This window comes from Staurois parvus, unplaced genomic scaffold, assembly GCF_062004578.1.
Source record: "Staurois parvus isolate SC_StPar_1 unplaced genomic scaffold, SC_StPar_1.0 ptg000450l, whole genome shotgun sequence".
In the NCBI taxonomy this organism is placed as follows: Eukaryota; Metazoa; Chordata; class Amphibia; order Anura; family Ranidae; genus Staurois; species Staurois parvus.
The window spans coordinates 4,684,273-4,702,154 of record NW_028318246.1 but is presented as its reverse complement, the minus strand read 5'-3'; the positions used below and the strand labels follow the sequence as shown (position 1 = coordinate 4,702,154).

General features: G+C 40.4%; 1 protein-coding gene across 1 annotated transcript in view; it reads left to right on the top strand.

The window, feature by feature from the left end:
* The first annotated feature begins 944 nt into the window (after positions 1 to 944).
* STXBP3 (syntaxin binding protein 3) overlaps positions 945 to 17,882 on the top strand; it is a 110,417-nt gene continuing 93,479 nt past the window's right edge. Inside the window, exons 1-4 of the mRNA XM_089688699.1 lie at positions 945 to 997; positions 4,831 to 4,912; positions 5,483 to 5,559; positions 12,742 to 12,817. Coding sequence (XP_089544825.1) covers positions 4,882 to 4,912; positions 5,483 to 5,559; positions 12,742 to 12,817 — 184 coding nt within the window. The 5' untranslated portion in view covers positions 945 to 997; positions 4,831 to 4,881. The remainder of the gene's footprint in view (positions 998 to 4,830; positions 4,913 to 5,482; positions 5,560 to 12,741; positions 12,818 to 17,882) is intronic.

Genomic DNA, 17,882 nt, shown 5'->3' with positions numbered 1-17,882 from the left:
GGGTGGAAGTAAAGAATTTCCCAATCAACACAATGCCTCCTGCAGTACTATTGTGTTCTGCTTGCAGAGAGCATTACTGCCCAGCAGAACAGTGATTGCATGCAAAAAAATCCTACAGGCTGGTTGTACTGAAGTTGATCAACTTTAGTACAACCGGCCTGCCCATAGATGGATCAAATCATCTTGTCTAGTCCCTGCTGAACTTGCTGAGATTTGATTCATCTATGTCTGGCTTAACACTTTTAGTCTCAGATGTGGAACAAGTGCAGAAATTATGAGCTCAGAATTCACTCTGCTTTCCCTGATTTACATGCTGGTTCTAGGTCACTGTCGGCCCCAAATTTCTCTCCACACAGGTTAGTGTCTTTATCAGATGACTTCAACTAAAAACACATTTTTTTTTTTTTTTTTTTTATTGATGCCATATCATGCCACTGTGTTTATTTCATTCTGAGAAAAGTGGGACACTATGGTCCAGTGGGAAGTCCCACAGAGGAGAAAATAATGAAAATTAGTTGTCAGGTTGCATCCAACATCAATGCATCATTCAACCCAGAAGGGGGACTGGTGCTTGAGGAGGAAGCTGAGGGCAGTGCTGGATCATGAAAAGGTGCGTATTGCTTTTTTTCCTTTTCAACCGAATGGAGCAAATGACAGAATTGTGAAAGGGGAGAAATAAGTGCAGATGGGATATAAGCACGCATTAAGGTGCTCTAAATGCTATTCCAACTTGATCATTTCAGTGTATTTTCGAAAAGCATTTGATTTTCACTTTTTATATGCCTGAACTATGTAAAAGCCACAGAATACATTTAGCTTTTTGATCATGTGTTTGAGACTTATTACAGTGAGCTTTAACTGGTCTGTTGTTTTTATACATTATATGTATTAGGAGTTTAGGTTAATTTTAATTGTAATCCAGATTAAATGTGTTTTTTGTGTTGCAGAAATCAAAACTGAAATTTTAGATGATTGTAGAAAGAAAGATGAATGGAAGGTAAGTTGGTTTCTCGAATAGAGGTGAATACGTTTGTTTCACACATTTAAATGATAAATCTTGTAGACTTCCTCCATATGCTCTGGAAATGCCCAAAATTAGTTAGAATTTGGAGCAATATAATCAATATTGTAAATCAAGCACAAACAACTGCGTAATGATCCACTAACTTGCATACTCTGATTCCTGGATGAGGAGCTTTTTACCCCTCATACCCAGACTTCTATCTCCAGACTATTATTTATAGCCCCCAAATGTATTCTGTTGAAATGGATCTCTCCTTCAACGTTTGAGTTCTGGAGAGAACAGGTTAATATTACTCTGCTCAAAGAGCAGCAGATCTTTCAGCAGCGAGTTGTTTCTCGTAAATTTATTAAACTTTGGTACCCCTGGCTGCAAATGCCAGGGTTAGCCCCTTCTGTCCTTTATTCTCATTACAAATTTTCCAATGTTGAAATTGATAAGAGGAATCGGAAATATACAGCAGGATGGGAAATGTGTCCGGAAGTGGATCAATATATAGCATCAGAAATATCATGGTCTATGTTTTTTTGTTTATTTCTTAAGCCCCCGGTCACATCAAGGCCGATTTTTGAAATCATGTGACTTACAGTGAAGTTGCACGGTTTCAAAGTTCTATTTGTGTTCATAGAAATTTTGTATGTTTTTGAAGGATGTGGTGATGATCTTCCAATGTTTGTTTTACTGTTTTATAGTAATACTGATCTTAACCCTATTCTGACACAGAGCTAGACACATCACAAGTCTGTACTGTGAAATTCTATGTTTACTACTGTATGCCATGCTCTGCTTGGTGTTTTGTACCGTATATTTTTTTCTAGTTCTGTAAACTTGAAAACTTTTTAATAAAAATTTGGGGAAAAAAGTAAATATTGGTGTATATTGTGTAGTTTGTAGGAAATATGTAATTGTCATGTTATACGTCTTTTATAAGTAAATTGTATCAATATAACAAATATAGGTTGGACAAAATAACAAAAATGAATACAAACTAATTTTAATAAAAGTCAAAGTAGAGTTCTACACTGTTCAAATAAATTAAAGGAACACTTTTTTTAATCAGAGTATAGCATCCAGTTAAACTCCTGAGATATTGATCTGGTCAGTTGAGGAGCAGAGAGGGTTGTTAATCAGTTTCAGCTGCTTTGGTGTTAATAAAATTAACAGGTGCACTAGATGGGCAACAATGAGACGACCCCCAAAACAGGAGGAGGCCACAGACATATTTTTTTTTTTTTCACAGGTGAAGGCTACTGACATTTTTTCCCTACTCCATCTTTTCGGACTCTTTTTCACTAGTTTTGCATTTGGCTAGGGTCAGTGTCAGTACTGGTAGCATGAGGCGATACCTGAACCCTACAGAGGTTACACAGGCAGTCCAACTCTTCCAGGATGGCACATGAATATGTGCCATTGCCAGAAGGTTTGCTGTATCTCCCAGCACAGTCTCAAGAGCATGGATGAGATTCCAGGAGACAGGCAGTTACTATAGGAGAGCTGGGCATGGCTATAGAAGGTCTTTAACCCATCAGCAGGACCGATATCTGCTCCTTTGTGCAAGGAGGAACAGGATGAGCATTGCCAGAGCCCCACAGAATGACCATTGCCAGAGCCCACAGAATGACCTCCAGCAGGCCACTGGTGTGATTGTCTCTGACCAAACAATCAGAGACAGACATCATGAGGGTGGCTTGAGGGCCCAACATCCTCTAGTGGGCCCTGTGCTCACTGCCCGACACCATAGAGCTCGATTGGCATTTTCCATTGAACACCAGAATTGGCAGGGCCGCCACTGGTGCCCTGTGCTTTTCACAGATGAGAGCAGGGTCACCCTTAGCACATGTGACAGACCTGAAAGGGTCTGGAGAAGCTGTGGAGAACGTTATGCTGCCTGTCACATTGTTCAGCATGACCGTTTTGGTGGTGGGTCAGTGATGGTCTAGGGAGGCATATCCATGGAGGGACGCACAGACCACTACAGGCTAGACAATGGCACCCTGACTGTCATTAGCTATCAGGATGAAATTCTTGGACCCATTGTCAGACCCCACGCTGGTGCAGTGGGTCCTGGTTTCCTCTTGGTGCATGACAATACCCGGCCTCATGTGGCGAAAGTATGCAGGCAGTTCCTGGAGGATGAACAAATTGATACCATGCAGGGTGGATTTGATTTAAATCCTAGTTTTCTACATAAAGACTAATTCTTGCTGGTATAACTTTAATATGCAAGTAGATGAAGATTTTTAGAATAACAACTTTTCATATTAGTTTTTTTATCCCCAGTTTAATAGGTTAATCGTTCATATTTGAACAACTTTTCTGTTGTACTTAGGAAGGAGAAAAATAATCATTACCTTAATAATAACAATTTAAATAGATTTATTCAACTGAAACAATAACATTACAGCATATGTTATTTGCTTAAACAAAATATATATATTTTAAGAAACTTAGACTGTCAGCCCCTTCCTCCTCACACTTAGTTTCACTTTCTTCTTGTGCAGATCTATTCCACTCCAAACAATCAGAAAAATATTGTTTCTATTCTGTTCACTGAACTTCTTGAAACTTAGCACTGAAGGGGTTGATTCTGTATTCATAGGTTTGTAGAAGTTAGGATTAAGGTCTTTTTCTTAACTCTGTTCATGTTATAACATTTTTGCTGTGAAGAAGAGGCATGTAATCTCCGCTGAGTCAAATTCAGTTTTGAGAACTGAAAAAGTAAACCAAGCATCTGTGATAATATCTTGTAGGCAGAGAAACTGCCCAATAATCTTACAAAAACCTCTGGAAGAGCATGACATTGTGAATGGATTCATGGAATTTATTTACCAAAAAAATTAAACATATACAGCCTTATTCTACATAATTAAAAAACTAATCTTTATTTCATAATGGAATAACCTTTGGATGGTAATATATTTTCCTCAAAAAGCATTTTATTTAAAAAAATCAGATTTAAATAAAAAAAATCAGATTTTAAATAAAAAAAAATCCTTTTTTTTTTTTTTTTTTTTTTTTTTTTTTTTTAAATCATTGATTTTTATCCACCCTGATACCATGGAATGGCCCCCATGCTCACCTGTTCTAAATCCAATAGAAAACCTCTGGGATATCATGTGTCGGTCCATCCGACGCCACCAGGTTGCACCTCAGACTGTCCAGATGCTCAGTGATGCCCTGGTCCAGATCTGGGAGGAAATACCCCAGGACACCATCCATCATCTCATTAGGAGTATGCCCCGACGTTGTCAGGATTGCATACAGACATGTGTGGGCCATAAAAACTACTGAGTACTATTTTGAGTTGCTGCAATGAAATTTCAGCAAAATGGACTTGCCTACTGCATTTTTTTTTTTTCACTTTGATTTTCAGGGTGCCTTTGAATATAGTCCTCTGTAGGTTGATCATTTTTATTACCATCAAATGATGGGGCATCCTTATGTTGCTCACACATTACCCAGTCCATATCCGTATAGATATCCAGCATGAAATTTTCCCCATTGATATGTGTTTTCAAAGTGTTACTTGTTTTTTTTGAGTAATGTATTAGTTTGGTTGTGAATTAGCATTTCTATGAGTGAGTTTTTATCCTACAGAGTTGGATAAAACATTGTAAATATTTTTATCTCTGTAAATTTTAAATAAATTGTGTTGTTTTGCCATCCGAAATACCGATTGTAGTAAAAATATTGATTCTGGGTATTGTTATTGCTGGTTGTACTGCCATGCTAAATAAGGCTGCAATATGGTAACTGTTTTCAAAACCACTTACTAACTAGACAAATTGTACGTTGTGTTTCCTATTCAGATTCTACTCTTAGATCAGTTTACCACTAGCCTGCTAACATCATGTTGCAAAATGACAGACCTACTGCAAGAAGGCATCACAGGTAAAAACAGTAGTGCATCTGGAAATTTGTAACAGAAGTATTTGAGGAAAAAGAATACATTTCCCTTTTTGTTCCTTTTTTTTTTTTTATTTGTTTTTTTTTTCCCCATTTCCCTTTTTGATATGTGCTATGCATAGTGTTGGGAGGTGTTTTTTTTCCACCCTTTTTATGATGTTGGTGACTGGTCTCCAAGAAAGAGAGAAATTGAGCAGAAGTCCAGAATTTTAGTGCAGAGCAAGTGGTAAGGGTAAATAATCAAGTACAGACAAATATTCTAGTGACAACTATCTAAGATGGGATTTCCTTTCTTTTGAGGGATATTTCTCCTCATTTCCTGTTGCATCTGCAGGACAGGCAGTGAAAGGAAATGTTCTTGGTGAGACAAAAGATTACCTAATTGGTGCTTCCATACTTTCCTTAATCTATCCAAAACGTTTAAAACAGGGTTCTGGCTCTACATACATTTTTGTTCTAAAGATCAATTGGTCATATTTTAACATTTTATGCTTGTTCTCTGACAAAGGTCATAGACAAAAATCTAACCTATTCATGTATATTTCTTATTCCTAGTTGTAGAAGACATCTATAAAATAAGGCAACCGGTTCCAGAATTAAAAGCAATTTATTTTATTTCACCAAGTGAGAAGGTTTGTATTTCCCTACTTAAATTTTTAGTCTTCAACCTGCAAGGATTTTAAAGCAAATGTTTTATCTTTGTTTTCTATATACCTGCACGTTGTTAGAGATATGTTTGTATAATATGCCATTTAGGTTTCTTGCATACACATGGCAAGGAGCTCCAGGGTTGTGTGTGGATACAGAGACAACTAATTTAGTTTGTTTTTTTTGGTTTTTTTTTTTCCTCAAACCTTAATAGGATCTGCTCTGGGTTCTGGAGAGGCTCTGTAGAACTCCAAGGCTTTGTAGAAGTTTGGGTGGGATAAAACCTCCATTCCTAGGTCCAAATCTCACCTAAAAGCCAGATTTCATTAATTGGTCTCAACTGTCTAGAGGCATTTATGCAGGCTAACTGATGCTCAGGGCTCTCTCACTAGCACTCTCTCTTGCAGGAACCTGTTACTGGTAGAAAAGGCTGGCTGCTGATACACTAAAAATGTGCAAGAACTGTCTGTTTTTGGGGACCAATTATTGGGGGACCCTGTAAGGGACTGACCCAAGTTCATTTAGTAGCACAGATGAGCAGATGTTTGTTTCATGCTATTGACTCGCTGTGCCAAGCCTTCCAACACCGAGTTGTGTTTGCATGGTGCATTGCTAAATAAAAGTGCAGGGGTACCCTGCTTAAACTGCTCTTGGGTGTTCCTGTCATGTGTATGGTTTATCAAAATCAAGCTCCCTGCAGTCAGAGCTTTGCTCTGCATCCTTAACTGCAGGTATGTCTTGATTTTGTTAAAGTATAAGTTCACCTTTTTGAACAAAAATAATAAATGAAAATTTATTTTTTGCGGGTAAAACCATGCAGGTAAATGCATTTATTATTTTTATCCAAAGAAGCCTGTAAAGCATTGCACCAGCAATCCACAGATCGCTGATGCCATGCAGGTCTTTTGCAGACCTGTCAGAAAATCTGCTTGTAGAATATCTGATGTACAGTTGAACAGATATTCTGACTGGAATCTTCAATCAACTACCACGGCACTCCACAGCGCTGTGGTAGTTCTTTGATAACTACAAGCCAACAGCCACTGAGGCACTTGTGGGCACTCATTCACGGAAACCTGTGAATGAGTGACGCGGCCGTGTGGGCAGAGCTTAACACAGCCATGCTGTTTTCAAATCTGACAGATATAGTAAGGGGAGACTTCTCCCCATACTCTTTCAGAGGAAGGGGGGCGGCGGGCGTGGCTTCAGCTGTGGGAACATGTTATATGTTCCACCCTAAAAATGTGTGGAACATCTAACATGTTTCAAATGTGAACTTATCCTTAAAGTTAGACCCCTGAGCCTGAGGCACTGGAGATTTTGGAATCCAGGTGTGAGATGGAGGGTTAGAATTTATTATCCATAGAAGTGCTGAGCTTACATCAGGTATTTTGCATTTCTTAAAGGGAGAAGCCCAGCATCCAGATAGTCAAATTTCTTGCCTAGAAGATGATCTTCTCCCCACATCATATCCATTAATCCAGAGAATTGCATTGGTATAGCTTCTGTTTATCTCACAGATGCTCAAGATCTAGACTGTGCGATCACCGCTCTCATTCCTGTGCTCATGTTGTCATTCTACTTGTCGTCTTCAGAGAGGAGTATGCTGGATATGTGGTGTGCCAGCCATTCCTTAACAGGCTCTCAAGATAAAGATTTGGATTTGCAGGAGGTGCCTTTGTACATTCTTCTGGCAGCAAAGGAAAGTATGCAGCGGTTTATGGCAAAGAATTTCTCTAAATCAGAAAAGCTAGTGGCAGTTTTAGCCCCAGCACAAGCAGATCTGGACCCCTCAAGATTTTGGAACACGTCAAGTGATGATGATTAACAGTCACTGGAGGATGATGTCCGAGCCCTTACCCTAGGGAAAACAAGGGACTGTTAATAAGCTAATCCACAGCAAGGGGAGGTTCATAAATATTATTCTGATCTGAAAAAGGCTCTACCTTCATTCTGTTACTGGAGATCAATGAGTTCATTGAAGAACAGTGATAGTCTATTAATAAGAAAGGCGAGTTTTCTGAACACCAGAAGTTGTATCATCTTAAAGCGGAGATCCACCCAAACAGGAAATTCCACTTGCCTGCCTCCCAAGTTTTTAAGGAACAAAAAAACACTTAAATTAACTTTAGTGCACACAAGAACAATATAATAACCTGTGTTTTTTTTTTTTTCCTAAGTAGATCTGGAGTTTATTAGAACCCTGATCTCTCCAAGGCAGCTGATCAAACAGATCTGTTGGATCAACTACTTCCCTGGCCGGTACCTGGCCAGGCAAACACAGCACTGAAACTGGACGTGATAAAATCCTTGTCGCTTCCAGCTTCATTCATCACAGAGAAGGCTGGGTAACAGATCTTCCATCTTCTTTGTAGGCAGCCGGCTTGACTGCTTGCCATGGTCCTGGACCATGTAACAACGGCGGGAGGAGGGGTGGGCCCTTCTGAGCTCTGTAAAAGTGATCGGGCAGCTGTAGAGCCACACAGATCACTTTTACATGAAAGCCAGGCCCTGACTGTAAAAACACCAGGATCATGTCTGCAGATGCCTTATGATCTTGGTAGAACTGCCACATGGTCAAATCTGTAAAAGTGTCAATTGTCTTTGTCCCAGTCAATGGAATATCTCAGGTATTGGTCGATACTGCAGCAAGCAGAGTTTTTCCTCCAACAAGGAATAATGACAACTTGATTCAGAGTAGCAGGATTGTTCACCTCTTGCCCCTTCTCATTAATAGAAGTGGAGCCAATGGAGGACAAGGTTGAAGAAGAAGAGAATTCTTCAATAGATGGAGATGCAGCAGAACCCCGAAGGAAGCTACTCCTGGGGAATAAAAAGGCCTTTGGGCTTTTTCTTGCAGAAGTTGTTCGAACTAATTTTGAAGTTACCGATTTCGGTGTCCTGTACTTCAAAAGTGACCGGTGTTGGATTGTGGCATCCTCCACAACATCTTCAATCTTTTTCTGTTTATCTTAATATAAAAGGATACTTTGTTGTTGATGTATTTATATGGGGCTCACCTTGGCAAGGTATTCATTCCACCAAAAAGGTTTGCTCAGCAGTACCTCATGGAGAGTGAGTTCACTAAGAAATGGGAGTATGGATCTGGCAGTTTCTTATCTGTCCTCACATTTCTCGCGTGCCCAGTGTATGAGATCCCTGTATTTAAGAATGCCTCAGACAAACATCTGGTGGTTTTATTCAAGGCCTCATTTACTCTGGTGGGAACAAAAGTGCCTGTAGGCATATGTCAGCTTTTAGGTATGGGCTTGTCACTTGGTTATAGAGAGGTATCCTACTAATGGAGATTCAAAAAAGAAGAAATCCGGAGGATTCTCTGCGTGCTCTTGGCATCTCCTTGGATGCCTTACAGGACTCCATTCAGCAACATTTGTATCTTGGGTCCTTATCCATATACATTTGCAGGATCTTATGCCTTAAAGTGTTGGTCGGTGGAATTGTCCTGCAAAAAAAATATAGAATGTTTACCTTTTCAAGGGGAACATTAGATCCTGTGTTTGATTATATCCAGAGGGCAACCATTTACAAAGATGGCAAAGCCAATAGTTCAACAACCTGCTGCTCCTTCCCCTTCCCAAGAAGCATTTCCTTCACTATTCTGAGGCTCCAAACCAAACCCTCAGACCGAGTTCTGCAAGAAAACATAGACTTCAAAGCCCTCTAAGCCAGAAGAAAAGTCCTTCACTTGAATGGAATGACATTTGCAAGCCTTTGTAAAGTTTTGGCAGGGGGAGCTTAGGGACCTGAGGGTCCGCAACATAATGGTTTGCAGCTAGAAGCTGGAATTTCAGAGTCTTCCGCCATCTGTGCTTCATGCTTTCAAAACTTTCTTTGAAAAAAATGTGTGCTCTTGCAAGCTATCTTTCATCTGCTGTCTCAAGGAGACTTGCTTCTGGAATTTTCAAGAGATTGCCTTGATTTCAGCCTAGAGGTTAGAGTATCTGGGCCTGATCCTGGATACTGTCCAGGTGAGAGGGATCTTCCTTCTAGAGAAATGCCTTGCTTTGAGGTCTTCAAGTTGCTGTGGGTGCTCTGGTGACACAGTTGGACTGGTGCTCCCTAATCTATGCCTTCCTGCAGTTATAGCTTCTTCTGTGTCTGCTTTGCAGGACTAGAGTAGAAGGAATTCTGGTAATTCTGATCCCTCCAGCCTGGCCCAGGAGAACTTGGTACTCCAACATTTTGTAGACGTTTCGACTGCAGATGACCGTTGTGCTCTTACGGATCAACTTGACTGCCTGTCGCAAGGTCCGACCTTCCATTCTTCTTTACAGTTGCTGGGTTTAATAATATAGCTGTTGAACCAGTGCCTTAAGGGAGTTAGTCAGCAATTTCTACTCTGCTGAAGGCTTAGAAGGTGACTTCTAGGAAGATTTACAACAGGACTTGGAAGTCTTATTTCGCCTGGTGTGAGACTCAGGGTTTATATCCTTGCAGATATGTAGGTGGTTGCATCCTGGCATTTCTCAAGACTGGAGCAGATTTGGGAAATGCTTTTGAGTAGGAATAAAGGTCAAATTTAGGCTCAGGCAGTCCTTTTTCAGAGACAGATTGCATCACACTCCTTATTGCAGGATGTTGTGCAAGAAATATCCATATTGTGCCAATGGTTAAGACACAGTTGACATGGGACCTCAGCTTGGCAATTTCTGAACCCATCCAAGATATTCCATTTGGTCTTTCTGACTTGAAAAATAAGTTTTCTGGTTACTATTACTTTGGCTCCCAAAGTCTCGGAATTGGCTGCAAGAAACTGTTCCTGGTGGTCGTCATTTTTGCTTATGATGGTTTCTTTGTTCCATTTCAACCAGGACATGGTTTTGCCCTCCTTCTGTGCTAACCCTTAGATGCCAGAAGACCGAGCTCTTCACACCTTGGATGTGGTTCATGCTATCAGGTGTCTGATTCCCTCTGTGCTTCTTGAAGGCCCAAGGAAGGGTCACTGAGCTTCCAAATCTACTATCTCTGGATGGATGTTTGCTAATTTCTCAAGCTTATGGTATAAAGGGAAAAGTTGCACCATTTTCATTGACAGCTTATTCTACTAGGAGTGTTTGGTGCCTCCTGGGCTATTCGTCGTCAGGCTTTGGTAGCTCAAGTATGTAAAGCTGCTACCTGATCTTTAGTTCATACTTTTATGAAGTGTTACCAAGTGGACGTTGCAGCCACTGAAGATGCTACTTTTTGGTTGGTGTGTTTTGTGGGCTGCATTAGGTTCTGACCTGTTCCGTTTTTAGTTGTTTTTGTCTGTGGTCTTGTGGCAGTGTTGCCCTCCTCTTATGTTCAATGATTTTGGATATCCCTTTCATAATGGAGCTGAAGATTGTCTGTGATGTTTCCAGGGAAATCAAAAATCCAAGTCCTATAACTTTTATGTTTGTACATACAGTGGATGTAAAAAGTTTACACACTCTAGTTAAAATGCCAGGTTTCTGTGATGTAAAAAAATGAGACAAAGATTAAATTATTTCAGACCATTTTCCACCTTAATGTAACCTATAAACTGTACAACTCAGTTGAACAACAAAATGAAATCTTTTAGGTGGGGGAAGTAAAAATGAAAAACTAAAATAATATGGTTGCATAAATGTGCACACCCTTAAACTAATACTGTTGAAGCACATTTTGATTTTATTACAGCACTTTTTTGTCTTTTTGGGTATGAATATCAGCATGGCACATTTTGGTTTGACAATATTTGCCCACTCCTCTTTGCATAAACACTCCAAATCTGTCAGATTGTGAGGACATCTCCTGTGCACAGCCCTCTTCAGATCACTCCACAGATTTTCCATCAGATTCAGGTCTGGTCTGGCTGGGCCTTTCCAAAACTTAAATTTTTTTCTGGTGAAGCCATTCCTTTGTTGATTTGGATGTATGCTTTGGGTCGTTGTCATGCTGAAAGATGAAGTTCCTTTTCATGTTCAGCTTTCTAGCAGAAGCCTAAAGGTTTGGTGCCAATATTGACTGGTATTTGGAACTGTTCATAATCTCCTCTACCTTGACTAAGGCTCCAGTTCCAGCTGAAGAAAAACAGCCCCAAAGCATGATGCTGCCACCACTATTCTTCACTGTGGGTATGGTGTTCTTTTGGTGATGTACAGTGTTGTTTTTGCGCCAAACATCTCTTTTGGAATTATGGCCAAAAGGTTCAACCTTGGTTTCATAAGACCATAACACATTTTCCCAGATGCTTTTGGGAGACTTCAGATGTGTTTTTGCAAAATTTAGCCGGGCTTGCAGGTTTTTCTTCATAAAGGCTTCTGTCTTGCCACTCTACCCCATAGCCCAGACATATGAAGAATATGGGAGATTGTTGTCACATGTACCACACAGCCAGTACTTGCTAGATATTCCTGCAACTCCTTTAATGTTGCTGTAGGCCTCTTGGCAGCCTCCTAGACCATTTTTCTTCTTTTCTTTTCACCAATTTTGGAGGGACATCCAGTTCTTGGTAATGTCACTGTTATGCCATATTTTTTCCACTTTATGATGACTGTCTTCACTGTGTTCCATGGTATATCTAATGCCTTGGAAATTCTTTTTTACCCTTCTCTTGACTGATACCTTTTAACAATGAGATCCCTCTGATGCTTTGGAAGCTCTCTGCGGACCATGGCTTTTGCTGTAGGATGCAACTAAGAAAATGTCGGGAAAGACCTACTTGAACAGCTGAACTTTATTTGGGGTTAATCAGAGGCACGTTAAATGATGGCAGGTGTGTACTGACTCCTATTTAACATGATTTGGATGTGATTGCTTAATTCTGAACACAGCTACATCCCCAGTTATAAGAGGGTGTGCACACGTATGCAACCACATTATTTTAGTTGTCTATGTTCACTCCCCCCCCTAAAAGATTTCAGTTTGTTTTTCAATTGAGTTGTACAGTTTATAGGTGACATTAAAAGGTAGAAAAAGTTCTGAACTTATTTATCTTTGTCTCATTTTTTTTTTAAATTACAGAAACCTGACATTTTAACAAGTCTGTGTAGACTTTTTATATCCACTGTAGAATATATTTACTGCACTGTTACATCACATGCTCATAAAAGATTTTACAAATCTATATAATGATGGACAATTTTTTTTTTTTTGCTCACATGGTCTGTGATTAAATTTTTCCTAATCTAATTTAATTTCAGTCTGTGGATTTTCTGGTGAATGACTTTAAGCCCAAACAGTGCAAATACAAGGCTTCTTATGTTTACTTCAGCGATAGTAAGTATTGCCTAGGTGCTGTATTGCCTGCTAAATGTAATTTTTTTTTTTTTTTATTACTGTTACAATGTCTTGCCTTAAATATACCATATGACAGCATGGCCATTGAGATATAGTTCCTTTTATTGGGTAACATAAGTACCAACAGAATGAAGAGGGTTGCCTCCTCTATAACCATAGATATCTCCCAAGCCCTAATTTTATCTTTTGACCAGCATACCTGGCAACCGAACATCATAGAAAAATTCCAGTCCACCTTCCCCATAGCCTTACTTCCTCACTATGAGTTCCTCCCCACTGCGTTTTGAGAGCAAGGTTGTATTCTGATGTGCAGGTAGGATTCTGCCTCTTTGATTAAGGAGGGGAAGAAGTGGCTGTGCTAGTTCTTTGACTGTATCCTACTTTAAAGTTCACTTTTACAAAAAAAATAAATAAATCCACACACACACCTCAAAAAAATTAAAGGAACACTTTGAAAACGCATCAGGTCTCAATGGGGAAAAATATGCTGGATATCCATACTGATATGGACTGGGTAATGTGTTAGGAATGTAAGGATGCCCCATTGTTTGATGGAAATAAAAACTACGGAGGACTGAATTCAAAGACACCCCCAAAAATCAAAGTGAAAAAATGATGCAGCAGGCGAAGTCAATTTTGCTGAAATTTCATTGCAGCACCTCAAAATGGTACTCAGTAGTTTGTATGGCCCCCACGTCCTTGTATGCATGCCTGACAATGTCGGGGCATGCTCCTAATGAGACGACGAATGTCCTGATGTATTTTCCTCCCAGATCTGGACCATGGCATCACTCCTGGACAGTCTGAGGTGCAACCTGCCAGCGTCGGATGGACCGAAACATGATATCCCAGAGGTGTTCTATTGGATTTAGATTAGGCGTGGGGGTCATTCAATGGTATCAATTCCTTCATCCTCCAGGAACTGCCTTCATACTCTTGCCACATGAGGCCGGGCATTGCTGTGCACCAGGAGGAACCCAGGACCCACTGCACCAGCGTAGGATCTGGCAATGGGTCCAAGGATTTTATCCCAATACCTAATGGCAGTCAGGGTGCCATTGTCTAGCCTATAGAGGTCTATGTGTCCCTTCATGGATAGTCCTCCCTGACCCACTACCAAAACTATCATGCTGAACGATGTTACAGGCAGCATAATGTTCTCCACGGCTTCTCCAGACACTTTCACATCTGTCACATGTGCTCAAGGTGAACCTGCTCTCATTTGTGAAAAGCACAGGGCACCAGTGGCGGACCTGCCAACTCTGGTGTTCAATGACAAATGCCAGTCAAACTCTGTGGTGCCAGGCAGTGAGCACAGAGCCCACTAGAGGACGTCGGGCCTTCAGGCCACCCTCATGAAGTCTGTTTCTGATTGTTTGGTCACAGACATTCACACCAGTGGCCTGCTGGAGGTCATATTTTAGGGCTGTGGCAGTGTTCGTCCTGTTCCTCCTTACACGGAGGAGCAGATACTGGTCTTGTTGATGGGTTAAAGACCTTCTATGGCCCTGTCCAGCTCTCCTAGAGTAACTGCCTGTCTCCTGGAATCTCCACCATGCCCTTGAGACTGTGCTGGGAAACACAGCAAACCTTCTAGCAATGGCACATATTGATGTGCCATCCTGGAGGAGTTGGACTGCCTGTGCGACCTCTGTAAGGTCCAGGTATCGCCTCATGATACCAGTAGTGACACTGACCCTAGCCAAATGCAAAATTAGTGAAAGAGTCAGAAAAGATGAGTAAGGAAAAAAAATGTTAGTGGCCTCTTACCTGTAAAACCATTCCTGTTTTGGGGGTTATCACATTGTTGCCCATCTAATCCACCTGTTGTGAATTTCATTAACACCAAAGCAGCTGAAAGTGATTAACACCTCCCTCTGCTACTTAACTGACCAGATCAATATCCCAGGAGTTTAATTGACTTGATGCTATACTCTGATTAAAAAGTGTTACTTTAATTTTTTTGAGCGGTGCATTGTCTCTATCTTTGAACTAAGGAGTCCTAAGAGACAGAAATTGTCTTTTGAGGTTGATTTTCCACCAGTGGCTCTGGTATCTTGTACGATAACAGAGTTGATCACATCTCCCCAGTGGTGGTCTTCCCATGGGTCGGCAAGACCTACCAGTACAATATATCTATCTCTTGTTTTGTTTGTTCCCCCCCCCCCCCACCCCGCCCTTCCTCATTTTATTTTTTTTTTTTCTTTCTTCCTCTTTCCTCTTTTCCTCTTCCTTCCTCTGGGTTTAGATTATGTTCTTTGACAATTCAATAACCCTCTCCAATGTTTTTTCAATATAATATATGGAATATTTGGCTAATTTGTATCTTTTTGATACTGTTTAGTGATTACTGTACCCATAATTCTGAGATCTAAGGTCCTGAGGAAGTGGGTCATCCCGCAAAACATGTTGCCCTGCATACAGTTGTGCTCAAAAGTTTGCATACCCTGGCAGAAATTGGAAAATTTTGGCATTGATTTTGAAAATATGACTGATCATGCCTAAAAATGCTTTTTTATTGAAGGAAGATGATCATATAAAGCCATTTATTATCAAATAGTTGTTTGGCTCCTTTTTAAATCCTAATAACAGAAATCACAAAATGGCCATAATCAAAAGGTTACATACCCTGGAATGTTTGGCCTTGGTACAGACACACAAGGTGACACACACAGGTTAAAATGCCAATTAGAGGTTAATGTTCCACATCTGTGACTTTTTAAATTGCAGTTAGTGTCAGTGTATAAATAATCAGTGAGTTTGTTAGCTCTTACGTGGAAGCACTGACTAGGCTAGATACTGATCCATGGGGATCATAACAGAACTGTCAAAAGTCCTGCGTAACAAGGTAATGGAACTTTATAAGGCTGGAAAAGGACATAAAAAGATGTCCAAAGCCTTGAATATGCCAATCAGTACTGTTAAATTGCCTATTAAGAAGTAGAAAGTTCGAGGATCTCTTGTTACCAAGCTAAGGTCAGGTAGACCAAGAAAGATTGCAGCCATAACTGACAGCAAAATCGTAATAAAGATATGAAAGTTTTTTTTCAATACTTGTATCATGTATATTTGACCATTGGAGGGATAATTAAAGCCCCATTATTTTGTTTTCTTTTTCTGATGTTCTTGTCGGGGATGATTACCCCCCCCCCCCCCCCATATACGCATTGAGTAACGTTGTATAGTAGAATAGGACAATACAGTGGGGATAAAAATTATTTGATCTGCTGCAGATTTTGTAAGTTTTGCCCACTTTCACAGAAATGAAGGGTCTATAATTTTTATCATAGATGTATTGTAAATGATAGAGACAGAATATCAACCAAAAATCCAGAAAATACATGATATGTTATAAGTTGAGTTGCAGTTCAGTGAGTAAAATTAATTATTTGATCTCAAAGCAAAATATGACTTGGTACTTGGTGGAGAAACCCTTATTGGCTAGCACAGAAGTAAGATGTTTCTTGTAGTTGGTTACCAGGTTTCACACATCTCAGGAGGGATTTTGGTCCACTCTTCGTACTGATCTGTAAATCCTAAAGGTTTCTTGGTTGTCGCTTGGCAACTCGAAGTTTCAGCTCCCTCCCAAAAGGATTAAGGTCTGGAGACTGGCTAGGCCACTCCATGACTGCAATGTGCTTCTTCTTGAGCCACTCCTTTGTTGCCTTGGCAGTATGTTTTGGGTCATTATCATGCTGGAAGACCCATTTACAACCCATCTTTAGTGTTCTGGCTGAGGGAAGACTGTTCTCATCCATGATTTTACAATACATGGCCCTGTCCATTGGCCCCTCAATGTAGCAAAGTCAGCTTGTATCATTCGCAGAGAAACAGCCCCAAAGCATAATATTTCCACCTCTTTACTTGACTGAGGATGGTGTTTTTAGAATCATAGTTAGCACTTTTCTTCCTCCAAACAGTGTGTTGAGTTAATACCAAAGAGTTCAATTTTGGTCTCATTTGACCACAACACTTTCTTCTCTGAATCATTTAGATGTTCATTGGAAAACTTCAGATAGGCCTGTACATGTGCCTTCTTGAGGAGAGCGACCTTGCGGGTGCTGCAGGATTTTAATCCATGGCGGCGTATTGTGTTACCAATGGTTTGCTTAGTGACTATGGTCCCAGCTGCCTTGGGATCATTCACAAGCTCCTACCATGTAGTTCTGGGTTGATCCTTCACTTTTCTCATGCTCATCCTTACCCCATGAGGTGAAATCTTGCATGAAGCTCCAGACCAAGGGTGGTTTTGATGGTTAGTTTGTATTTCTTCTATTTTCGAGTAATCACTCATTCCAGTCTTGTGCAGGTCTACAATTTTGTCCCTGAGGTCCATTTGACAGCTCTTTGCCCATGATGGTGAGGTTTGAATGGAAGAGAGATTCTGTGGACAGGTGTCTTTTATACACATAATGAGTTGCACCTTCTTAAATTGACAGGTCTAATCTGTGTACCACATGAGCACATAGCCAAAGTTTGTGGGAGCCAGAATTATTGTTGGTTGGTAGGGGAACAAAAACTTATTTTACTCACTGAATTGCAACTTCCTTTATAACATTTGTATTGTGTTTTTTCTGGATATTCAGTCCTCTAGGACAGGGGTGGGCAGCTGTGGCCCTCCAGCTGTTGGTGAACTACAAGTCCCATCATGCCTCTGCCTTTTGGGAGTCATGCTTGTAACTCAGTTTTGCAATGCCTCATGGGACTTGTAGTTCTACAACAGCTGGAGGGCCACAGTTGCCCACCCCTGCTCTAGGAGGATAATGTATGCAGAGTCACACTAGGCATGAAGGCTTCCTGTAGAATGTGAACAGCCAGGTAATGTGACAGTGCAAAAAGCTTCACAATACACATAAACCTATTCAGAGTTGCCACTAGAATAACTAAAGCACCTAGGAATAGGTACGGTGACGTGTAATACCCAGGAAACCCCTATAACTTAACAAGGACCTGGGCTGCATATAGAGAGTTTTCATGACACTAATGCCTGACAAAGATATAACCAGGGGTAATCTGTATTAAAAAAAAAAAAAAGTACAATGAA